The 26,153-nt window shown below is 41.6% G+C and overlaps 1 protein-coding gene across 1 annotated transcript in view; it reads left to right on the forward strand.

The window, feature by feature from the left end:
* Nucleotides 1-17,925: 17,925 nt before the first annotated feature.
* The window catches only part of LOC150088345 (uncharacterized), a 521,190-nt gene continuing 512,962 nt past the window's right edge, over nt 17,926-26,153 (forward strand). Inside the window, exon 1 of the mRNA XM_090370129.1 lies at nt 17,926-18,070. Coding sequence (XP_090226255.1) covers nt 17,926-18,070 — 145 coding nt within the window. The remainder of the gene's footprint in view (nt 18,071-26,153) is intronic.

The raw sequence follows: 26,153 nt of genomic DNA on the forward strand, positions 1-26,153 counted from the left end.
GTCCTGACGGGTCCCAGATCCATCACCAAGAACTCATCTAACACCATATTCCACAGGAGTGGTCCCAGCACCGACCCCTGTGGACAGACTCTGTGCATTTCTTTTGTGACCTTTTGGTATTCTACATTGATCTCCACTTTTATATATGATAAATAGTTTTCCATGATCTTGAATAGGTTTGTTGGCACCCCTGCCTCCCTAAACCTCGCCAGGATGCTTGGCCACCAAAGTGGGTCAAACGCCCAGCAAAGTCAACCGAGATGAGAAGCAGGTACTTGTTTCTACATTCTTGCACCGTCCTGAGTAGGTTTCCCAGTGCGTCCACTGTCGAGGTTCCTGGCTTGAAACCATACTGATTTACTTGAAAACCATACTTGAAACCATAGGTACGGTGCGCATTCAACAGTTTTCTTTAAGATTTCCGGCTCAATCATGTCGAGACCTGGGCATTTCTTGCTTCTTACTCGACTTGCTGCCACGCTGAGCTCGTCATTGGTAAAGGGGGCCTCCATTGCCTGATTGGTGTAACTGGCATTGCTCTCGCATATTTTGCTCTGTGCTGGTAGTATCGGCATCGCTGGTTTCTGGTAGATTGTGTCCAGTATGTTGTTCATCGACTGTTCCCGGGTCGTGGTAAGGTTTCCCTGCCGGGTCCTGGTGGTGGCATTCACCTCCAAACTGGGCTTTTGTTGGTGGTTACCTTGTAGACTAGGCCCCAGGGATCAGTGTTTCCTTCTGTGAATACGAAGAGCTCCCAAGAGCGTCTTTTGCTCTTCGTAATGGCATCAGTATAGCGGTTTCTTATCTCCCTATATTGCTGTCTCAGGGCTTCGACTTCGTTTGCAGGCTATGATCTGCAGGCCTGCAAACGAAGAAAGTCCTTCCTTGCTTTTATCGTTTGCCACCGGAGCGTGGCAATTTCTCGAGTCCACCAGGGTACTGCACCCAGTTGGGGGTGTTTTTTTCTTACTGCTTGGTTACTGATAGTTGTCATCAGTTCCGTAGTACCTTTCTGCAGATCGTCTGGGCTGTTCAATGGGTTCAGGGTTAATGGGTTACTGTTGATCGCTGTGGTCAGTAGTTCTTTGAATAGCGGCCAGTCCGCTTTGGCAACTGCATATCTATGGCATCGTTGGTTGATTGTTGTTACTCTTGCCATTGTTCTTGTTATTGTGCAAGTTATAACTCGGTGATCCGAGGTGGTCCAGGCTTCCTCCACCCTCCAGTCGGCCACATGGTTCGCCATGTTCCTAATGGCTAAGGATATGTCGAATGTGGCCTCCCAGAGGGTGTAACAGAATGTCGGTAACTAGTGTGGCTGGTTTAGGACCGTTAACTGTGATCATGTCAGGTAATTCTCAAGCTGCTGTCCGTTTGCTGTCCATTTTCTATTATCTGTAGCGCTATACCATAGCGGGGAGCGGCAGTTTACATCCGCGCCTATTATGATTCTTTCGTTTGGCAGGGTGTTCTGTAGGTAGCGTAGGTAGTTGATGGCGATCTCTATTTCTTGTCCCGGTATAATGTTTGAGTGCGATTTGTATGATGACCTACGACTACGCCTAATAACGGCAATCCAATATATCCCAGACAACCAAGAACCCAGACAGTTAGACACTCAAGAGGACTACAAGGCACTCAGTCAATATGCCCAGGATCTATTTTCTAGAAGGAAAACAGTGATAGAAATATACCAAAGGCAACCCGACTAGAAAGAATGCAGGAGGTAAAACAAGTAAATAAAAAAATAAAAAAAAAACTCCGCATACCACAGAAAGACAAGACTTTAGAATGATTTGGATGGCCTACTGTCGACCCAAAACTGCACTCCCTTGTGCGGTTTTTTTTTTTTTTGCCCCACTGAAAATGGGGGACCACCTTCCTATCCGACCCCCGCTTCTTCCTATTTCATTCCCCCGTCTACATTCTCCCTCCCATTACTTTCTTTTGTACAGCGACTGCCCCACATGTCCAAATTTAAATCACGTCAAATTTTGCCCGACCTTTTAGGCTCTCTAGAAATAGTTCTTTCAGCGTAAAACCCCACGCAGCGTTTCTAAATGCAATTTTACTTACATCAACAGCGATGACTCCAACCTTTGTTTTAGGTCCTAGTCACCGAAATCCCAGGAAAGTAAGTGGCAGGACCTGCCAGAGTATAATTAGTCTCTTGGTACACCCGGCCGGCGTCCCCGTCGCTAGGTATGGTAACGCCGGGTCCCATTGGGGGCCCGGCGGCCAACAGGCCGATGAACAATGGGCACAACAAACTACATACCACATGACTCATACATTATTTTTAAACCTCTGGCATAGACAGGGTACTGTCACTCGATACATAGAACATACGCGGAGATGGGAGAAATCCCCGGAGCCGTCAGACCCTCAACGTACCTATACCTATACTGTATATAGCCACCACGTAGAGGGAACCCAGTGCTGTCATGAGTTGGGCACAGGTTGCCCAAGCCGTGCATAGTTGCGTTATTCTTGTTGCAGTAATATTCTTGTGTCTGACCAATACCGCCGCCCACGGGGTGTCTTCCTCTGTGTGGATCACTTTATATTGTAGTGGGTAGCCCGCCACCCGCCTTGCATGGACGTGCGGCTCCTGTAATATAATAACGTCTATGTTCTCTTCATCAGCCTTGACCCGAATCTGGCCAGCCACCGCTTTTGCTCGCTGGGCATTTGTTTGCATTATTTTGATCATGGTTGTGTTATATTTCTTAATTTTTGTACCCATAATCGATAATCGATTCTGTTTTGGTAGGTGCTCTTGGCTTTTATATAGATTGGGCAGTTAGGATCCCTGATTGAGTGTGTATATTCGAGTTTCATTGTTTTACAATTTGCGCATGTGGCTTCCTTGTCTTTGTGTGGGCATTCTTTATATTCATGGCCGTTTTCAGTGCAATGTCCGCATGTTGGGACCGTCTGGGAACAGACGTGGCTGGAGTGGCCGAACTTACAGCATCTAAAGCATTTCGATACTGCCACCCGCTCTCGAAAACGATAGCTTCCCCATTCTATGTAGACCCTTGCTCAGTCGTTTAGGACTTGCCACGCCTCCGGGATTAGTTCCACACTCCAGCTGTTTTTTAAGCCTCCTCTCGCCTCCATGTGGAACTTTGGTGTTATCACTTCTTGCGGCTGCTTGTCTGGGATTTCGCGTTGGAGGTTTCTGTGGTAAAGTTCTTCAGCTAACTGGGTGGCCGTAATTTCTGGGCTAACGTCATAAATTAATATATTCGGTTCCTTCCTTTTGGGCGACTGGGCTGTTAATCCAAGGGCCTCAATCTTGGGGTTTTCAATGATGCTCTGGATTTCTTGCCTGGTCTCTGTCTCTGTTACCAGTTCTACGTCTCTCGTCTTTCTCATCCCTTTTATTCGTGTTAGCTTCAGGTCCTCCTTCATGTTATTTATTACTTTTGCTTTGAGGTCTTCGCTTGTGGGAATTTTTTCTGTTTGTTTCGGTCTTGAGTATCACCAGGTTTTGTGTTGGTAGGAGCGTCTTCCTCTTCTGGTGCTTTGTTATTGCCTGGTGCGTTGTTGTCTGTTGCGTTTCCGTTGGGGTCCTCAGCGCTTCTGAATATGTCTGGGCGCGCTGTGGCATTTGACTTGCCCCGCATTCCATATAGGCCTGTAGTCGTGTGGTAGCTCTCTCTTTGTCGAGATGTTCATTATGTAGGATTGTCTCCATCTTTTGGAAGATTGTGACAATCTCCGATCTGAGTGCTGCTGAAACTCTATTTGAATTTTCTTTGAAAATATTCTCAAGTGTGGTTTTGAGAAAGAGCGTCTTTTCATATATGGTACCCTCTGGTATGGCATGGTCGAGGGGTGAGTCCTGTTGTTTGTCTTCTTTCGGGTATTTTTGTGATGCGGCTATTTCTGGCTGTTCTTTAGTCTCTGTCTGGGAACGCGTTTCCCGCCCAAACTTGGGGATCAGTTGATTGCGATTTTTTCCGCTTGATGAGTTGGGATCCAGAACGGGGTTCTCCTTTTCGTCCACAATAACAGGGTTGTCACTCTGGCCCTGGGGATCATTGTGTTTTCCTGTTCTTACTTCCATTTCACAAAATCCGGATAACCGGTACAGTTCGGATTATCGGGTGTATGGTAAAATAGTAGGATAAGGCCCTGAAAATGATGGCAAATGATGCCCACCACAAGTCCGTTGCTTAATTTGAAGGCACACAGTTGGTTATGGGAGTTATAGGCTATCCCCTCTGTCAGCTGTGGAGGGGGGGGGGGAGAAACACCTAGGTGTGAAAGTGCTCCTAGAAAAACGGGGTTACTTCCTCTTACGGTTTTCGGAGGCGCTAATCACGCTGGTAAAATCAGTTTCACAACAGGAACAATAATTACAGAGATCTGTCTCTTCCATGGAATGTCTATGGAGGGGGGGGGAACATTGAGCGCATGGTACATTTAGTTCCGCAAAAGTAAAAGTAACACAAAATGATGGTGCACTCTTGCAACCCAGAGAGCACTAATTGGCGAATCCTCCCAAGTCAAGAATCAGATTTGGACGTAGCAGCCGCGTTATATCGGAGCACTCTCCATTACCTCGTTGTGAGCGGCATGGTGACCTGTCTCACAACAAAGGAAATAGATAAAGAACGTAAAAATCTGATTATATTTCCCTAGAAAGTTGGAAAGGTCTCACCCTATGAGTCCACTGTTGGTTGATCTTCAGCTAGAACCAATAATTTTTAACTGTATTACATTTAAAACACATATTTCAGACAAATTATTGCAGAGCGATAAACAACACGTACTGTAAGGCAGCCATATTGGCGATCGCGGTCCTTGATAGTGCACGATGGGGTCCATGGACTCGCGTTGCTTCGTCCCACACGAAGGCGTATGTGGAGTGTTGCATAGTGTTTTGTGGAAGGCGCCTCAGGTGGTTCTCACATCTGTGCCATAGTATTTTGTGGAAAAGTACAGAACCTCTAAAAGCCAGAAAAAGTGTAATGTCTGGTTTGTGTCAGAGTAGTGTAATGTCTGGTTTGCGTCAGAGTAGTGTATTGTCTGGTTTGTGTTAGAGTAGTGTTATGTTCTGTTGTGTCTCTGGATACTTGGCCGCAGGGCCCCTTAGTGGGACCCTACGTTGCCCGCCACTACCGCCGAGAGATGAGCTAGGCTGCCCTTTATACTCTGGCTGGCTTCTGTCAGGGTCGCCTGAGCTTCCTGACAGAGACCAAAAAAAATAAAAGTTTGGAAGGAGTGAGTACGGAAATAGGGAAGAAAGGTGGGTCAGAATGTAGTTAAATAGGAGCAGGGCACGGCGAAGGGGGTCTCCCAGAGATGGAAACAGGGAGGAGTGGGGAAGGGGACTAGCCACAGGGGTATAAAATTATGGAAGGCAAATGCTCCCATTGCACGGTATTTAGTTTCATCCGACCAGCACACCTGTTTCCAGTCCTCCAGTGTCCAACCAGCGTGTTGTTGACACTACAGCATTCGCTGTCCTCGATAATGATTAGCGGTCGTGTTGTTGACATTACAGCATTCGCCGTCGACGATGATTAGCGGTGAGGAGAGGGTGTCTCTTGGGCCGTCTGCTGTGGAACCCTCATACGTCTGAGAGTGCGACGCATTGTCATTTGGGATATTGTTCTTGCATTTCCCAAATCATATTGCGATGTCAACTGTAATGCCTTGCTTGAGCTGGTACTGCTCTTCACCCTTCGCTTACTACGAACTTTTCTTAATTCCTTCACAGTTCCATGTCCTGATGGTATTTCTCCACTTGTTCTCAAAACCTGTGCTCCTGAACTTAGTCCTGTTCTTTGCCGCCTTTTTTCACTTTCTTATTCCAAAGATGATTTTCCTTCTGCTTGGAAATTTGCTCATATCCAGCCAGTTCCTAAAAACGGTGACAAATCCTTCCCATCCAATTATCGTCCCATTGCAACTACTTCTACTCTTTCTAAAGTAATGGAGAAATCAATTAACCGCCAACTCTTAAACTACCTAGAAACCTTCTGTCTGATCAACGATCGCCAGTATGGATCCCGTCAGTGTCGATACACTGGTGATATTCTGGCTTATGTTACCCGTTTATGGACAAATTCAATGGAAAAGTTGGGTGAAACACAAGCAGTTGCTCTTGACATCTCAAAGGCTTTCGATTGTGTTTGGCATAAAGGTCTTCTAAAAAAGCTTCCATTTTATGGTTTGCCAACTGTTTTTTGTAATTGGTTATCCAGTTTGTTTTCTCTCTGATCGCTCACTGATGGTGATGGTAGATTGCTCTCTGTCTTCTCACTTCTCCGCTAATGCTGTTGTACCCCAAGGTTCAGTTCTTTCCCCCACTCTTTTCCTCTTGTATATTAATGACCTTCTTCCATTGACTGGAAATCCTATCCATAGTTTTGCCGATGATAGCACATTTCATTCCACTTTTCATTTTGAGAAACCTTCCCCATGCTCAATCAGCTTCAAATTCTCGAATATCCGATACCAATTGCTTAATGCCGATCTCCAGGTAATTCTCCAGTGGGCCAATGACAACTTAGTTGATTTAAATCCTCCTAAAACTCAGTCTTGTCTTATATCTCGCAAAAAGGATTCTTCTGCTGCTGCTATGCTTATCTTTGGTGACACTCCGATTTCTAGGCAAAATGATATATCTCTTTTGGGGATTACTCTGACTTTTAATCTCTCTTGGCACAAGCACATTACAAATATTGCTTCCTCTGCATCTAAAAAACTTGGTTTTTTCTTTCGCTCTGGGTGTTACTATTCTTCAAAACAGCTGTTCACTCTGTGCAAATCGCAAAACCGCCCTACCATGGAATATTGTTCCCACATCTGGCACGGTGCCCCCAAAGCTTCTCTCAGGCTTCTAGATTCCATTCAGAAGAGGGCAGTTAGGTTAATAAATTACTCATCTGTAACAGTCTCTCCACTCGCTGTCTCATAGACGTACTGTTTCTGCTGCATGACTTTTCTACAGATATGGGCACTGTTCTTCTGAATTGGCCTCTATTATTGCCGCTCTCTCTTTCAAACCAGTCCGAACACGTGCCGCCACCAGCCAATATCCATTTACTGTCCAACTTCAAACTCACAGAACCAACTTTTCATCATCCTCGTTTATTCATTCAACTGCCGTTTTCTGGAACAACCTTCCTTCGTATGTATTTCCTGAAAATTAAAGTCTATAGAAGTTCAAGCCTAATGTCAACAAATATCTTCTTTCGGCTTCTCAACCTCCAACCCAAGCACGGTACTAAGTACTATAGGTTCTAATACCTCTCGTGTTTGGGGTTTTCATAAAAAAAAAAAAAAAAAAAACGTTCTCTCGGCTGAAGGTGGTTTCACCTGTCGACAACATTCGTTGTACACCTTAACCAAAGTGGGCCATGAGTAGCCGACGAGACGTACTGTTTCCGATCTGGAAACACCCGAAGCACGAGCGCTCACAATCATTCCCTTTTGAAATTTCCTTTGATGTCTTTACTACGTCCCATAACTGCTACTTTATGATTTTGACCTGCACTGCCAGATGCAAATTGTCACTGTTCTGCCGTAGGAAGCTGTTCAGCTTTTTTGTTCTGTCCTATTCGAGCTACTCCGAATAGGCCATAACGGATGGGGTGTTCATAACTCAGTGATCACTGAGTGTAGTTGTCCAGAATGTAATCAGGAAGAGACATATCTTTTGTTTGAGCAATAGCAATCAGTGTTCTAAACTCGTCACTTACTTAATGAAAAGGTAAAATTTTGAGTGCAAAAAACTATTTCAGCCATTGACCTATTTCTGCATTTTGACTATAATAATTTCTGACACCTTTGCCCTTCAGTATTTTCCGGTAACCAACACTGCCCAAATTAGAATCGACAACCTGCTATTTGGCGTTTCGAAACCCGCTGAATGAGCACTTCTTTCGAAGTCCAAATGGATTTTAGTAATGTGCAGCTCACGACCAGTAAGTTCCATACAAATTTCCTTTAATGTGGTCCGCACTATATAGTGTAAGCGCCACTTTTGTTTTTGACTGCATAAAACAATAGTCTACAAGCAAGTAAAAACCGGTCTTCCCTACATGGACAGTGTACAGCTGGTGAAAAAATTTTTGCGAATAAGAAAACTTGTCATCTGCAAAAGAAGTGTTGCATTCTTTGGAATTGCCGTGTTTTTTTTTACTGGTAAATATCGACACATTTCGGTTAGAACAGGGGTTCTCAACCCGGGGGTGAATTCCCCTCAGGGGTAAATTTAGGGTTTCTGGGCGGGGGGGGGGGGGGAATTGGGACCGCAGATCGCCAGACTCAAACTGTTGGAATATTGATCTTTCTACAAACTACAATTCTACAGATTGTACTTAATCTACAGGACATCACACTGTATTGGATGTCACATAGCCAGATGAGCAGGAGCTGCAGTGCTTAACACACGCTTCTTGATTAGACCGGGGTGCGAGCCCGTGACCCGGATGCGGAAAGGTCAGGGAATGACCACCGCATATCCCCGGAGCAATATGGCTTTAGTTGCTAATGCTCCTAAAAACCAAACAACAACAATGTCACAAATTAAACATAAATATTTCACTTTTTTATCTGTGGAAATATTCCATTTATAATTATATTTGACTTTTTCTTGTTTTTTATGCACAGATTTTGGAGCCTTTTGAGTCAGACAATCTTGGAAAGGGGGAATGACATTCTGACGTATGGTGAAAAGGGTGCATGGGGCAAAAAAGATTGTGAACCACTGGGTTAGAATGTACATGACAAAACCTTTCGCCAGTGCTAGTAGCTGACTGATTTTGTGTTGAGTTAAAGCATCATTTAAATTTTTTAGTATGGTACTCATTTTTTTACTTCTCGCATCACATGTTGCTTTTCTTAGGAGATGAAGATCGGAATAAACAATATCAGAAGAGGTTGCTTTGAAGTTCTTTCATAATCAATTTTCTTGGTTTTTGATTTTCCTGTGCTTTTCGCTTAAGAATCGAATTGATTTTTTTAAACGGTTTATTAAATTATTAGAGAGAACAGAGTGGTTGGGTTCATGTCGCACAGCAATTAGGTGCCTCCGTAGCCAGGTAGGCAGGAGCAGCAGTACATAGCACACGCTTCTTGATTAGACCGGGGTTCGAGCCCGTGACTTCCAAATACGGAGGATGCGGAAAGGTCAGGGAATGACCACCGCTTATCCCCAGAACAATATGGCCTTAGTTGCTAATGCTCCAAAATAACAACAGTTACGTTTGCACGAATACCGAAAAATTAAACTTCCGTCTTGTACTGTTTTTGTTTCTTGTAGTTTATTTAAAAATTTTGTTTCCAATCCATGGTGGATTTCCTTCCCACTTACTCCAGTTATTTAGGGGAAAGTTGAAATCACTCTATAATAGGACATTCACACTTTCTTGTCCATTTAATCTGCATGTAGAGGTTCTTATCATCATCTTATGGTTTGTAGATTATTCTCACTCTCATCGTACTCTTGCTTTAAACTAATTTCACACTACACGGGTTCTGTGCTGTCATGCGTTATTTCTGAATCTACGAAAACTCTTTTCGCGTTCAATAATACGTATAACTGCTTTTTATAGGAAGAATGACCCTCTCCCACCTCACTCCTCTCTATCCTAACACATTGCTCATTCCATAGAGAAACTCATCCCTTATTTTGTTTTTGTGTTTGTATGCAGTTTTTGTATGCTTAGCTGTGTTTTGTATTTGTATGCTATACTTTGTAGTCTGTTTACTCAAGCTCCTATTTGTGAACCCCTGGCGCTGGTCGCCGTGATGGGATATTGTGTAGTATGTAATTCTTCCAGTTTTATTTGTACCCCGGATCAGCACTTGTTTCTTCAGTGACTAAGATTCATCTCATAATGCATTCCCCAAGTTTTAATTTGAGAATCGGTGCACTCCTCACATTTTTCTTTATACTTTAGGCATAAAGAAAAATATCATCAGATCAGCATGGCTTGTCTATGAAACTGACCTTAGAATACTTGCCACTAGCTATTTATGATATTGTTTCTATGGGAAAGCGCGTCCATCAGAACTATCTTAATGAAGGAGTTCTTGAGGCAGAACCCATTTGTAATTGTAATCGGTCAGGTGCGAGGGTGCAATAAGTGGCCAGGATTCAAAGCGATGACTAGTAAATACGGTTCTGTTCCTTGTATTCTCTGTCTATCTTGTTAACTCCTCTCACTGTGTGGTCGCCCCGGAGTATAAATAATTTTTTTTTTTTTTTTTTAATTTTATTAGGTAAAATGTAATAAAATGTGATATTTATTTATTATTCAATTTATTACATATGCTTCACCCCTGAACAGCCTTCAGCTAGGAGGGTGCCTATATACATTTGTACATTATAACTTAGAGAGCAAACATAGAAATCGTACATAAATTATGCATATATAAACATTACTTTCTATATAATATTATAAACATTACTTTCTATATAATATTATAAACATTAGTTTCTATATTCCAACAAATAACATCTAATGTGAGCAAATAACGCACATACAAATATATACAGTGACACAAGCAAAAGGTAGAGACATATAAACACATACGCGTCGTAATATATGTATATACAACTAATACATATACATACAAAACACATAATAATTTAAAACAAATTAATTCTTCAGCAAAGTAGAGTTCATGGGAGATTCCATCCTGAAGGATATAATGAGGAAACTTCTACAGTTGTATGTGGTGGTACATGTCCTATATCTTCTCAGATCTGTATGCTTTCTCATCACAGACTTGTGGGGATCAATCTTCAGGGTGTTGTACGTTTGGAGGATCTTAGACGGAAAACATCTTCTAAGCATAGTTAAATTCTGTAATAAGCTTCTTAGGGGAATCCATGCACTATTGCAAACGACGCGGGAAAGCTTAGGGCCTACAACATGATTATGGACATTTGGACCGTCAACGCGATCGATGAGGAGCTGACAGAGATTACGCAGATTTTCTGTAATGAGCAACTGATTCCAAGAAGTGCAACCAAGGTTAGCATACATGATTGATCTCGAGATGGTGAAAGGGTGGCCATTAACACGGTTCAACCACCTTAAAATCCAGTACTCGATACCCATGAATTTTCTGATATTAGTGAGGGAAGCAAAGGACCAGATCGTCGAGGCATACATGGGAATCGGAACAAGACATGTTTGTATGTAGTGAGTAGCAAGTTTTTGGTTGTTTACTCCAGTAAGTTCCTGTCTTATCGCCCACATTGCTGACAGAGTTTTTGCTTTAATGTTGGCGAAGTGCTGTTGGAAGGTCAGGCCTTCATCCCATGTGAGCCCTAGATCAGTGTGATGAGAGACCTTTTGGACCATGGTACCATTGATGTAGATGTCTATGTTCATCTTCTTCTTCTTCAGGTTGGTGAAAGACATTTGTGCTGACTTGGTCGGATTTATGGCTAGGCCAATATTCTCAAGATAATGGTCAAGTTCTTCTATTAGGGCAGTGGCATGGGCGTTGATTGCGTCAGATTTGTCACCGTGTTTTGACGAGATGAAAAGTTTTATATCATCTGCGTAAGAGCTGCAGTCAGGATGCGTAGAGAGGAAGGGATCCAAAGCGGCAGCAAAAAATAGTGCAGAAAGGACGCCACCTTGGAGAATTCCTCTGTAGAAAACGTGGTTCGATTGGAAGGTTCTATGTTCTACTCTCAAATGCCTTCGTTTGAGAATGCAAACGACGACTTTTAATAGGCCTCCCTGTATTCTGAAATGCCTTTCAAGTATTGTCATCAAGGAATTGATTGAGACATTATCGAAAGCAGCTTTAATGTTTAAAAATACTACATCAATCTGTTCTTTGGCGTTCAGAGTCGTTTGGATCCGAAATAGGGTGTCCATTAGATTAGCCACAGTTGATCTCTTTGGAATCACAGTGTGTAAATATGGTGGTCTTTTATGGAAAAAATGCATAACAGGAATTGGCAGCAGAGTCTTCTCGAACAGTTTTAATAAATTGCAGCTTATATGTAGAGATGGGACAAAAATCCTTCTTGTCTTTCGGATGTTTGACTTTAGGCACGGGTTTTACAATATAATGTTTCCATATTTCAGGGATAATTCCAGTGTGTAGAGTTTCTCTAAATATGTGTAGCAAGACCTCGATGATGAATGGACTGCTTACTTTCATGATGAAGAGGGGGAACATATCGGGGCCAGAAGTGGATTTATTTGGGAGACTATTTAATGCCTGAATTACATTTTCTTTGGTTATGGTGATTTCTGTTAGTAGAGGTCTTATATCAAGATTGGATCCGGATGGAATCATGTTATTCATGTAATTTACCAGCCAACTGGTATTGTCTGGTGCGAGAGAGTTATACTTTAAATTAGGATCTGGAGAGATTCCGAAGGTACTGTTCGCCCATTCCCTAAATAAGGTTTCGTCCATGATGAAGTTGGTATTCTTGTTGTTATTGATTCTTTTAGACTGTTTAAGCTTTTTAGAAATTGCAAAGTAGTACGCTTGGCGTTTGTGCTTTAAGAAACAGGCTGGTTCTTTTTTGTAAGCGATGTAGTCTTCAGGGGTTCTGGTTTTCTGTCATTTTCTGTAAGCCTTTTGTTTTCTTACAAACACTACCTTCATATTGTTGTTAAACCGCCAGTTAGATCGATGTGAGATCCGAATCTCCTTAGACGTACCAACACAAGATATTTGAAATAATTCTTCAGCCGGGATGGAAGCGGCTTCAGGCCCTGACTTTTCTAACAGACAGTTCCATTTATACGTAGTGAGGCGATGGAGGATTATTTCTTGCTTAATGAACTTGTTTGAAAAGACTCTTCTCGTATGCAGCGGGCCACATCCTTCAACCGAGGTATTAGAGAGAGGTCGGAGTGGGCATAAAATTCTTCACAATCTAATGGTTGATGATCTGATTTGAAGAAGGTTGGTTTGATAAGTTCTGCATGAGATGTGTTGTGAAAAATGAGGTCCAGCTGCTGATTTCCGCGAGTTGGGGGAGTTTGAAGAGGATGAAGTTTGAGCATATGTAACATGTTTTCCAGAGAAGACCGAGCGGTTGATTACCTTGGCGGGGGCATGTTGAGGTCCCCTACGAGAATAGTAGGGACGTTGGGTTGGAGATTGGTAGTAATCCAGGCCGCCAATTCCGTTCTAACCTGTAGGGTGTGTTCTGGAGGGAGGTAGACAGTGCAAACCTGTATTCTAATTTCATCGAGGTAAAGGATTACAGAGATGGCTTCAAAGTTTTTGGAACTATTTGAGTTGGTCTCATGTCGAGAAAAGGAATTTTTATAGATGATTGCAGCTCCACCACCGCAGCGAATGGCTCGTCCATTAACTTGACCACCATAGTTCAAAGGGGGGCAAAGAGTGTCAATACATATATTGTGGTTCAGCCAGGTCTCCATTAAACAAATAATATCGTACTCTGCAGTAAGGAGAATAGATTGAAGTGTATGGAGTTTGCAACTTATGCCTCTTATGTTATGAATGTAGCATCTGATAGTTACAGATGCGGGTGTGGATGGGACACTCTGTAATTGCTATACCCGAGTATTATTATGTCCCCTCTGGTGCACGCTAGCTTTTCTGTCTTCAAAAGGTTTGATTAGTGTATTTTGTGGCCATGGATCCAAGCTTTATTTATTTATTTATTTTATTACCGGTTGGCAGGGGTCAGCTGGCTTTGAGACAATGAAAGAGGCATAAGATGCGTGCCGCGTACGCAGTTGTCTAACATCTACTCTGATGGAGTATTCCTTCCAATACATTTCTGTGATTGCCTGAGTAGTGCCTTTTGGATTTAATCTTGACACAAAGATTTGGTCCCGAGTCAGTACAGCCGTTATATTGTAGTTATATGCTGGGCATGTCTTTCGTTGATTGGGTTTCGGATGATGTCTTATGACACCCTTTTCATTGATGTTTGTTAGAGATGGAGGTAAATACGACACAGCGCTGGGATTAAGAAGTTCGTTCTCTTCATGGGTGCCGTTTTGGTTGTCTCTACCCTTGAGTTGGACGCCAGTTGGCCGGTAACGTCGGCATAAGACCGCCAAAACGATTGTTTTTGCTGTGGCGGGTTTAGACAGCAGCCGACAACCTCATTGACTGTATCCACTGAATTGGTACCAGCAAGTGTTACACCCCTTATCTTCTAAGTATCCTTTTTCAATGTATGCTCTGTTGTCCTTGTTTTTTACTGTATGAATTTCAGATGAGGAGTTTTTATGCATTGAGATGCAGCTCTGAGAGGAAACGGTTGTACTGTTATGCGGATGCTTATCAATTTTTTCCTGTTCGAAGGTGACAAAACATTCTTCAGCTTGTGGTATGTGTCCACTTGTTGATGAGATCATCACTGGGAACTGTTTGCTACACGTGGATACTGGTACTCTCTCTGGCTCTAGTGTGACACTGCTATCAGTGACCCGTTGCTGGGTTTCTGTTGAGATAGCGTCTGAATCATGCTATTCATTATCTCGTTGTTTGTACTTGCTATATGCTGTACTTTCAGGTCTCAGTGTATGTTCTGATAAATGGAGATTCATTATGAAATGCTTGAGGGTGAATAGCTCTTGAAAGATTTCTGTATTTTGCGCTCGAAGTATTTGGTTTTCGTCAATCAAAACCGCTTGATTTTCTTGAACGTTCTTCAGATTCAGAGCTATACTTTCTATTGCTGCTGAGAGTTGTTTAGGGGCTTTTCTTGTGTTTTGAAAATCCGTACTTGCCATTAGCAGTGCATGACTACTCTCGGCATTGCTTATACTTTCAGTTTGCGTGCTTTTATTCAGAGAACGTGTACTGATTTCCTGATTGTCAGGGGCCGGATAGGGCTCTATATCTAAGTAATCTTGAGTGCTTAGAGGATATTGTGTAAAATTATTATCATCCAGCGATTCATTTGTTTCTTCATTCATTTTTGAAGCTATTTCTAACGTGTGGTCACGTTCAGGAGTATCGGCATTGATATCCGTTAGAGTTTCAGGGTGTTTATTTTGTGGTTCTTGAATGAGAGCTTCATCTGGCGCCTTACAGGAAACTATTTGTTTCGTATTTTCTTTACACTGATCGCAAATAAATAGCCGTCTTTTAGCTTTGGGCAATTTAGTAAGGTTTATCTTGGTACAAGAATTACATATCAACCCGAGGCATTTAATGCATGTAATAATCGTTTCTTCATTATCGTCACAAATTTTACATTTTAATGGACCCGGAATGATTTCTTGTTGATCCATAATGTGGACTTTGTATGCAATTCTGCTTTTGATTGATTGATTTGGTAGTTGTTGGCGCATCGGCTTCTGTGGCCATATTGCACCTCCCAAGGTTTTTGCAGTACTTTGATCCAAGCCCGAGGCGGGAATCGAACCCGCGACCTTTGGGTTGCCGGGCAGGTACTTTACCCACTCGGCTAGCCCGGTCGGCTCGCAATTCTGCATAGTTTTGAAATTGTTCTGCTACCTTTAGTGCACTTTTGAACTTTCTAGTACTTTCAGTGATTAAGAGATTATTGTGCCATGTGGGGTGGTACATTGTTTGACCATTATTGCTTGCGGCATTGTCTTAAGCCCTCGTCTTACTTCTTAGTTGACTACCTACGTAGGCGGCATTTACACGTGGTGCATCCCAAGGGGTTTATCCCAACAGCGATATATCCTCGAAGTTCTTGTTGTTGGTAATTAATGTGCCCAGAAAATAGAGAATTCCCTATTTTCATCTTAAAATACTAATAATATATTACCTGTATAAATCCAGTATTTGAGTGATGTATCCTCTTGTTCAGCTCACAATGATGAATCTAACCATACTAAATTAAACTTTACGGAAAAGTTAGTAGAAATACCTGAAAACGAAGAGCATTAAAATCAGGCGACTACACTAGCTGGCGCAAGCGCACTTACCCATAAACGTGGGATTCGAACCGCGGAAAGAGAAAACGGCGACATTTCACTTTACCACACGGCTATTAAAACTGTTTGATATCTAAGCCAGAATAAAATTTCTCAAACATTATTAAATATTTGATAAATTCTAATAGTAGAAGAAATCTCCTATGCGGTTTGGTCGTTCAAGGGAAAAGTGGAAACTCAGGTGAGCACAGAAAACATAGCGAGTAACAAGTTGATTTGGAGTTGTATGACTCCTAATAATGATGTAACTTGAGAAGTGTAAAATACACTTCCATTTATTTTCTTCTGTTTATTTTACAGTAATCCAAACAAATATGTTATGATTACTGTAAAATAAATAAATTTTCTGTTTATGCTCCGGGACGACACCACACGGTCAGAGTTCACAAGATACAGGAAACAGCACCGTATTTAGCAGTCACGGTTTGAACCCCGGTCACTCAAGGCACATGTACTTATGCACCCTCATGGTTGACCACTCAGCTACGGCGGTCCAACATCACTGTGGTAAAATAAAATAATAATTTCAACACAATGGCTCTCTGTTCCTCCTCACTCTCACATTTTTGGGTTCACTTTCTTCTTCTCAGGTTCTTTTGTAATACGGCTCCAACAAACTTTTGTGACTGCCTCGCCCTAATTCTGCCACACTTAATTTGTGTATTACGAGTGTTCGCATCTTGTGAATTGATTACAGTGTGGCAATCATCATGGAGGTCGGCACATTGACTGTGGCGGTAATAAATGAGTCTCTCTCTCTCACTCCATGTCTGCTACAAACAAATGTAAAGTCAGTAAATTTTTATCTTTCAAGTAAATAATTCCTTTTCCAAAAATTTACTGGGAGTCACTCTTAATTTTAGAATAAGACAGATTGTGTATTACACGATGGTCATTCCTTTTGTCTGTTGGTCGTGTAGGTCACGCACACGCCTTGAAGTTACCGCCGAAACGAGCTGAGTGTGCGTCGCTGTTGGCCTCCAAAGAAAGTACGTCATCGTTTCTCCTTCTCCCCCATCACTAAGATTTGGACTATTCGATTATCTCGTTGCTGGGCGCCAACCGGCTGTGGCGGAGACAGCTAACGTTGGATATGTGGCCCCTGGGCAGTCTGTTTCGTCCGACCCACATCTTTTCGACTAACCTGCCGTGTTTTTTTTTTTTTTTTTTAACTCTCTCTCTCTCTCTCTCTCTCTCTCTCTTTTTTTTTTTTTTTTTTTTGCTTTAGCGGTCGATCGTGGCGCCTCTTTATTGCTGCGCGCAACAGCTGCTGTCTGACATTCAAGACTCAGTAAGTCAGGGTTGTTCCGTCCCAGAGACTTGCTCACGCAGGACCTCCGGAGCACTTGAAAGATTTTAAAAGATGTAGGCGGCCTGAAAAACAAGTGACACTAGTGACTATACTGCATGGGGCGAAAGACTGCACCTTGCCATCACCTGTAACTGAAAGTAGTTGATCTTGTGAATAGTCTCGGGATTGAAATAGTTTCTACTCTACCTTTCTGGACTACAAATGGTGAATACTTGAAGCATTGTTATTCATTACTGAACTGTTATCGCATCGAATCCCCTTTTAATAGGAGAGAATACCGATTGTAATAAATGATTTTCTTGACTCATTAAACGAAAGTAGTGCCCTTTAAAACAGCATCGTATACTGTCTGATTAGTACAAATGTTCGCGACTGACTTCATCATTCGAATCAAGATAGCATTCGTTCAACGGTAAAATCACGACACTCGCGCGTTTCCTCTCTGTAGCAGGTCGTACACTTAAGTTGCTGAATGTAGCCATGAACTTCGAACCGCCCCCAAACCAGGCAGTCGCCCCGCCCAGTGAGTGAACCAGTGGAACTCATTGATGGCGACCCACGCACGAGACTTAATACTCCGTTCCTTATCAAAGTTCCATATCCTCCTGCTATTAGGCACCTGCCGTAACTGGCCTGCAACGGATAGTGCCACCCGAATGTTGTGCGTTCTTGGGAGGGAAGGTGGATTTCTGTACAAATAATGTTATGATCCGAACTCTCAGCTTATCCTACAGAATTAAGGGCTGCTGTCAGAGCAATACTGTGATGGATAAGTCCCAGATGAGGAAAGATGCTCCGACTAGTCACGATTGCGATTCTGATGACTCACTGAAGTGGGAAGACTTCTTTGGTAAGGTGTTTTTTATTTTTTTTTATTTTTTGGTGTTCATTAGCGACACAGCATTAATATTAAAATAATAATAATAAATAAATAAATAATCGTGTGACCAGGACTAGGTTTATCGTCCAATTTCGGCGATAATAGTTGTCTGGTTTCTCTCACTATAAAGGAAATTTTAGTAAGTGTAAAGCACGATTAGAAAGATTTTAGTACCATGCACTAACAATAAATCTCACTCATTGTCGTTGAGATTAATTAAATGAAAAGCTATGAAGAAATTATCTAGAACTGATTGTTTGAGATCTCGATATATAATTTAATAGTATTTTATTATCTATTAGTGTTGGACTACACAGCTTTAACGCCATATTTGTTAATTATCTGGTGTGAAGAATAATTCTTTAAATTCTATGAGAATAACGTCACAGTGGATTTCCTATTAAGTGGGTCTCGCGAAATGGATTCTCTGGCTTAACCCTGTTAAGCCAACTTCCTCTTTGTTATAGGTTTGCCAGTTGGAGTTTATCCGATTTTCGTGAAGTGATAATCACACTTAAAATCATTGTTCGAATTAGGAAACAACCGGAATGTTAACATAAACGTAACTTTAAAAATGTAAATAAATAAAATACATTAAATAAATAAGGTAGACCTATGTATTCAGAACAGTGTTCCGGCCCCATTTGAACACTGGTTAAAACAGTTCCATACCGTTCATATTATGTATCAAGTTAACTTTATTTAAATATCTAAAAAGCTGTATGTTATATAGAGCTGTGGTTATGCAAATATTATTTGACAAAGAGAAATAAAGAATGAGTATGGAAATGAAACGAATCAGTGTGTGTGTGTGTGTGTAAATTATTTTCTAGAGTATTTGTGTAATTTTATGTATAATTATATATATATATATATACACACACACACACATATATACACACACTTTGATTTCATTTCTTTATTCCTTTAATTCTTTTTTTATTTCTCTTCACTCTTCTATTTCCCTTTCTGTCCATTACGTTTATCATTAAACTAATAACTAATATTTATCATGGTCGTTGGGTTTTTCTAATAATCAAGGGCCCTAGTCGTTGAACCTCTACCTACTTTTCTGTCTCCTTTTTCTTATTTACTTATTCCTTTCTTTTTCACTCACACACACACACACACACACACACACACACACACACACACATACACTCCTTTATAGCCAACTTATCAAAAAAATTATACCTGTATCAATCATTGTTACAATCAGTTACGTTGTGATACATTGAGGCAGCGGTTCTCAAAATTTCTGAGCCCACGCCTCCCTGCCCTGTAAAATTTTCCCGGTGTCTCCCTTGAAGTAAAGCATCTATAATTGTGCAATTTCTTATTTTTAATATGTTAATACAATAATTATTAATACTACATGAAATAATAAGCATCTGCAGTTTTAAATTACGTTAGTAACTTAGAACTACAACTTCAAAATTACTAACGATTATTATTAGTAAGTAATCACGCCAAAAACAATAAAAAACACAATCGCACACCGCTGAAACCATATTTTCAACCATGCAGCTGATGCTATACTATGTAATCTACCTATATATGTCATACATAGTACGCACTAAATTATATATATTACATTACATCAACATCAATCATAATTCATCAATCCATTTCAGAAAAATATAATATTTTTTTTCCAAATAAATGTTTATCTCATGTTTATATCGAAGTTAGAGTGAGATAGGTGGCGGTAAATGCTTTAAAAAATAGGTTATAAAATTTAATGTTATGTTATGAAAGTTTATTTATATGTATATATTTTTTTATTTATATATGTTATGTTATGAAAATTACATTTCTGTTAAACTTTTAGCGCCTCCTTTTGCACTAGCCCGCACCTCCTAGTTGCATTGAGGACTGATACAATACCTATAACAACAGTAATGCAATGGGTGTAACATATCGTTATAAAGAATAGTTCTTTACAAAGAACAGTTATTCACCGAGAGTAGTTATTGTAGTTCCCCCCCCCCTTTCCTTGAGCATCAACGGAGCAATATGGCCTTGTTTGCTAATGCTCCTAAAAACCAAATAACAAACAAACAACATTGAGCATCAAAATCTCGATCTACTTTGTACACAGTAATCATGATTGCTTACTTGGCATCAGCTGGATCTCTCAGTCATTGCAATATCACTGCTCTTTGTACCACTCTGGCGTAGTCACCCCACTTCTTGAAGGCCGTTGTGACGAGAATTTTCACTGATTATACGCCTTCTGTAGGCTTTGCCGTCAGTAAATTAACTTTACTGACGACAAAGCATCAATGCAAATTAATCAGCATCAATCTACTGTATGTTGTGTAGCTTTCCATTGGCAGGAACCTGTAGACTTTCTGAGCCACCATGCGATAGACTGTAGAGTAAATTCTCCATTGGCACAGTTGCCAAAAACTGGGCGTGTATATTTCGTTCGCTGTCAGTTTTATTGTTGCGAGTAAGCGGATGACAAAGGTTGGTCTGAAACTTTTCCTAAGTTCAGTATTTTCGGGAAGTGTGTATGAGTGGAGGAAGATTATGTTTGTATAGGATCCATCGAAGTAGCCAGTACTCATCAGATGTGATGGGTTTCAGCGTTGTTTTTGTTGAAAATGCCAATATTTCAGCCCCACAGGTAAAGCGAGGCTGAACAAACCGGTAAGTGTACTGTAATGTGATATCATACTTAGTGACATGTAAAAGGTGTTGCTTGGTAATGGCATCTTGGATCTGCAGACTTTATATGAGGTGTTGGTCTCGTAGATCCGATCGAGAAACTTCAGATTGTCAGCATACTGTTTGGGTAAGGCACAATCAGTACTCTTGTTATACAGAATTCTGTAAATGCCAGAAATATGCGTAATGTGTTGGATGTGTATAAACTATTATATATTAGGGTCACTTGGAAATTACCTTTCAACTACCCATGTGTATTGTGTCTGTAAATTGCATGTGTTCTCTGGTCAATTAGCCTGCTTTGCTGGACGAAATACCCCAGTTTTTATGGGTTGAAAAACCTTGCTGTCTACGCCTGAGACCGACTAACTCAGCCACGGAGTGAAAAAAGCACATAAAGTTCATAGCATCATCGACGGGATTCGAACCCGAGCCTTTTCCACACGGTGGGTGGAAGGACGGTGGCGATACCATTGTGCTTCACGCGCAGACATTGTATGTGTATACTATATAGTACTGTGTTGCGTTCTGTTGTCGTATTCTGGCTACTTTGCCGCATGGCTCCTAGTGGGATTCTACATTGCCCGCCATCACCACCGCTGTAATGTGAGCCAAGCTGCCCGTCATTCTCTGGCTGGTCTCCACCAGGGTTGCCTGAGCTTCCTGGACGGAGGCCAAGTAAAAAAAAAAAAAAAAAAAATTGAAAGTAGTCAACAGGGAAATTGCGAAGTGTGGAGCGGAATGTATAAGTTCAGAAGGGGATAGGCCACAGAGTAGGGGGCCCACTAGAAAGGGGAGTTTCATGTGATCACTATTTGGCCCATATGGTGGTTATTGATCCTACCCTCGAAGGGGTTTGCAGTGTTTCCTATCTCGGAAGGGATAGGGAACACTGCAAACCCCTTCAAGTGTAGGTGAACTGCTAACCCCCGGAAGGGGTTAACAGTTCATTCTAAGAAGTTTATTGACAGCTGGAAAGCAAACCCACATGGGGTTTGCAAATTAAATCAATCCCACACTACAGGTATAGTATCAGCCGGTAGGTCCTACCGCATGAGGAGTTTGCTAATATTGGGAGATAGTGTTCCTCTGAGCTTATAGGGAACTAAAGTAGTGTCAGTCCAGGTAAGGGAAAGGTTTTTAACGAGGTTGATTTTGGCAGCGTGTCATCTTGAGGTACAGGTCATGAGTTGTTCCGTAGTAGAGTATTTTCCTAGTGTCAAATACTGACTGCGCAATTTCTCTAAAAGCTATGTGGTGTTGCTCGTCCGTGATGAGTAAGTGTTTCCTCTTTTACGGAAGTTTTTGGATCTTAGTGATGAGTCTCAGTCGGTGATTTGCATAGTTTGGTCAGATATACATTATATGACTCCAACTCTTGATGTCCCCGCATGTGCAAAGAGGGTTGTCCTTCACTCCAAGTGAAGCTAGCTTTTCCTTAAAAGGGCCGTGACCAGTTAACAGGAAAGTTGCTTGCAGCCCTGGTGAGTACCAGGGAGGAGGCTTGAGGCAAGTGAAGGTAACCGACAGGAAAATGTTTTTAGTAATTAACCTTTTAGTGGAATTTTCCCATGGTTCTTGCCAGATTTTAAGCATTGTTTCCATTATTCTTTTCTTTTGCTCTTTGGGGCTGTTAGCAAGGTCTAGTACTATGCCACGCACGTCGGCTAGAATACTCTTCTGTAGTCTGATAAAGACCTTTCTTAATGACTTCCAAATAGAGGGGCATAAAGCCAGCTAACTCCTGCACAGCAAGGAAGCTGATGGCATGCTCTGGTAATAGTGAAAAGCATGACCTTTGTATCGAATCCAATTGCGTCGATTACGATCAAAGATAACTCTAGTAGACCACAATAGCACACAATAGGTATGAAAATGACTTTGTAGATGACAAGTGCCCGGCGCTTTAAATCCCAGTTAGCACGACTGATTCGAATTATTATAACTGTGTAGTTCTTAATTTTTTTTTTAGCCAGGTAAACTAGATGCTGTAGGTCAACTTCATGTCCGATTTTACGCTCAGATACTTAACTTCCGGGTAGAGCCTGATGAGGTGTTTGCTATTTTAATTCTTGGTGGCCTGGTAAGCTGAAGGATTTCTTTAAGAAGTATCGACTTAATTTCCCCCCCACCGAGACAGCCAGACGGTGTTTAGTCGCCCATCTTTGCAGGGTGGCAAGTTGGCTGTTAGCACGAACTTCCATCTCTGCCCTTGTGTCAGTATGAGCCACAAGGACCAGGTCGTCCGCAAAGGCGAGTGATTCAACATTTCCGAGGTCTGACCCCAGTAATTCGTCCAGGACAATGGATCAGAAAAATGATCCAAGGACCGATCCTTGAGGGAAGTTTCGGGAGATTAACTTTGATGCTTGTTAGAATTTGGCAGTGGCAAATACTTCTCAGTGGTCTAAGTAGGACCTTTGTATGTTGAGATTGTAGGGAATCTTTGCGTGTTGCAATCTTTTTAGGATACTGTGCCACCATTCTTGTCAAAGACACCTGAAAAGTCAATTCTAATAGCTAGTGAGTATTTGGTGTTGGTTTCAGCTTCAGTTATCATTCGTTGGATGGCATCTTCAGCACATCAGCCAGTCTTGAAACCGAACTGTAATAAGGAGCTGAGGTTCTGAGCTGCATACTGCTTAGTTAGCCGGTAAAGGAGGAGTCTTTACAGGATCTTGACCAGGATGGAATGGAGAGTAATTGGTGTGTACGATTTTGGTTCTTCAGATACTTTGTCAGGAATCTTGATGATAAGTTTAAGGTTTGTTTCCTTCAAGAGGAAGGGAAAGGGCCTACTTCAAGGCATTTGTTGTAAGTTGCTAGGAGGGTACGTTAGAGATTAGCAAACTTTTTAAAACATCTGCTTCCAGGAGGTTTCTACCGTGGGTTTTTTCTTTTGGGGGTTTTCTCAAGGGCCGCGATTAGCACTTTGATCGTGAAGGATTCTTCCAGTATTTGTAGTGTAGTACTCGTTTTGGGAGATGATATGTCGTTCTTCATTGAGCGGTTTATCATCAGTGAGGAACCGAACAACTGGCATATTAGTTATAGAATCTTCCCATGTGTATGTGCAGGAAGCATCATGCCTGGTGGTCCAGTTGAGGATTTCATCCCTGGGGAGTTTATTAGTGACTGTGCAGAATACTACTCCCCAGGGGTAATTGTTCCCATTCGTAGAAACAAGATGCTACTGTGAGACTCTCTTGCATCTGATGGTGGCTATGTAGTTGTTTCGAAGCAATTTGTGCACCCCCCTGGCCGCTTCCGTTTCCCGCTGAAATAGCTGAGCGCGAGCCCTTTGAAGGTCTGCATTCCACCATGGGATTGCATTTCAGATGACGTTGTAGAGCGGATATCATCTTTTAAGGGCACAAAAGGTGATATAGTTGTACACGTTGGCACTAATGATATTAAGAGTAGGAGACCGGCAGAATTACTTAACAAGTACAGGTCACTGTTGAAAAAAAGCCGTGAATTAGGGTTGAACATGAAAGTGCCTGCAATTCTGCCCAGACGCGATAGGAGGGAGTATATGATGATAGCCTTGTCGATCAATTCGGCCCTGGAAAGAATGTGCAAGGCTCAAGGGTTAGAATTATTTTCAGCCTGGTCTGTACTTGTTAACAAGAGAGACTGCTTCTACAGGGATGGGATACACTTAAATAGAAAGGGTGAAAGAATATTTGCTGATGCTATCGAGGCAATGTTAGGTGGGTCAGAAAACTGCTAGCTTGGGGGGGATACAAGGTCTTATAGATTAACAGTAGCCACTGGCAGAAGTGAAAGTGATTCTTGCACTGCTTCTATTGGAATGAGCAGAAGCCTGGAAAACAAGATGCAGGATATTTCTGAGACTGCTGGGAGTCATTGCTGTACAAGAAACTTGGGTTGTGTTAGGGTAGCTAAGAAAAAGAACAGGTGCATGTATACTTGCGTGTACACCAATGCTAGGAGTTTAGTAAATAAATTTGATGAATTTGAGGTATTGATCAAAGCATCAAAGGCGGATATTGTTGGGATATCAGAGACGTGGACACAGATATAAGGAATGCAGAACTGGAATTTGGGGAGTACAACGTCTACAGAAAGGATAGACAGGATAGGAAGGGATTGAGGAGGGGTTATGCTATTAGTTAAGAAATACATAAAATCCAAGGAAGTGAAGCCAGTCGACATTGCTGAACAGTGCAGTGTCGAGTCAGTTTGGTGTGACATAAGCATTGGGAGATCAAAATTGAGAGTAGGAGTGTGCTATAGGACTAATGACACTGATAAGTATAATAATAAACTTTACAAGGAAATAGAGGGGGCCAGTAAATCAGAGAGTCTTATAATGGGGGATTTTAATTTCCCAGTATTGACTGGAATTTGTGGGTTGGGCACTCACACACTAGCAAGACTTTTGTGGATTTATTGGATGATTCTTTTCTACATCAGCATGTTCGGGAGGCAACTAGAGGGAGCAATACTCTTGATTTGATTATCAGTAGTGATTCTTCATGCATTAAGAATCTGCAGATAAAGGAACCACTAGGTGGCAGTGATGACAATGTGCTGAAGTGGGATTTACTCAAAGAGGTAACTACCATCAGGGGTAAAGGGAAGGGTTATTGCTTTCGTAAAGGCGACTACGATGGTCTGAGACAGTATTTAAATTCAATACAGTGGGTCCAACTGATGATGTTACCAGCAGCAAATTCAAAATGGGAAGCATTCAAAGAACTTATCTTGGAAGCTACTACATACCAACTAAGAAATATTGTTCAAGGTTTAGGCCTAAATGTATGTCAGATGAACTAATGAGACATATGGCAGATAAGAAAAATGCATGGGATACATATAAATTAACACGTGACACAGAAGCCTATGATAGATATAAGTTGATCTATAACCAAGCTACAAAGGAGGTTAGGCAGGCGAAGGCAGATTACGAGAAATCTTTGGCAAGGGATGCAAAGAAAAACAGCAAAGAGTTCTTTACTTATGTAAACTATAGAAGGAAGGGGATGAATCAGATTGGTCCACTTGATATCGATAGTTCAACTGTTGATGATCCTGCTCAGGTAGCTAACAAACTAAATGAATATTTTGCATCGACATTCAGACATGAGGAGTTATTCAGCGAGGGGAATACCTGAGGTGTATTCAACTCTGGCAGTAAGCTAGATAATCTTGTAATAACTGAGAGTAAAGTGGAGGAGAAATTGTTGAAGATAAACACAAGAAAGGCACCTGGGGTGGATGGGGTCTATCCAGTTGTATTAAAGGTGGCAGCAAAGGAATTAAGCAAACCCTTAGCCATAATTATGAGAGCTTCCTTGAACTCAGGGGCGGTACCCATAGACTGGAGATGTGCAAATGTGACCCCATTTCACAA

This window comes from Mastigoproctus giganteus, chromosome 3, assembly GCF_048544385.1.
Source record: "Mastigoproctus giganteus isolate SK-2022 chromosome 3, ASM4854438v1, whole genome shotgun sequence".
NCBI classification, from domain to species: domain Eukaryota; kingdom Metazoa; phylum Arthropoda; class Arachnida; order Uropygi; family Thelyphonidae; genus Mastigoproctus; species Mastigoproctus giganteus.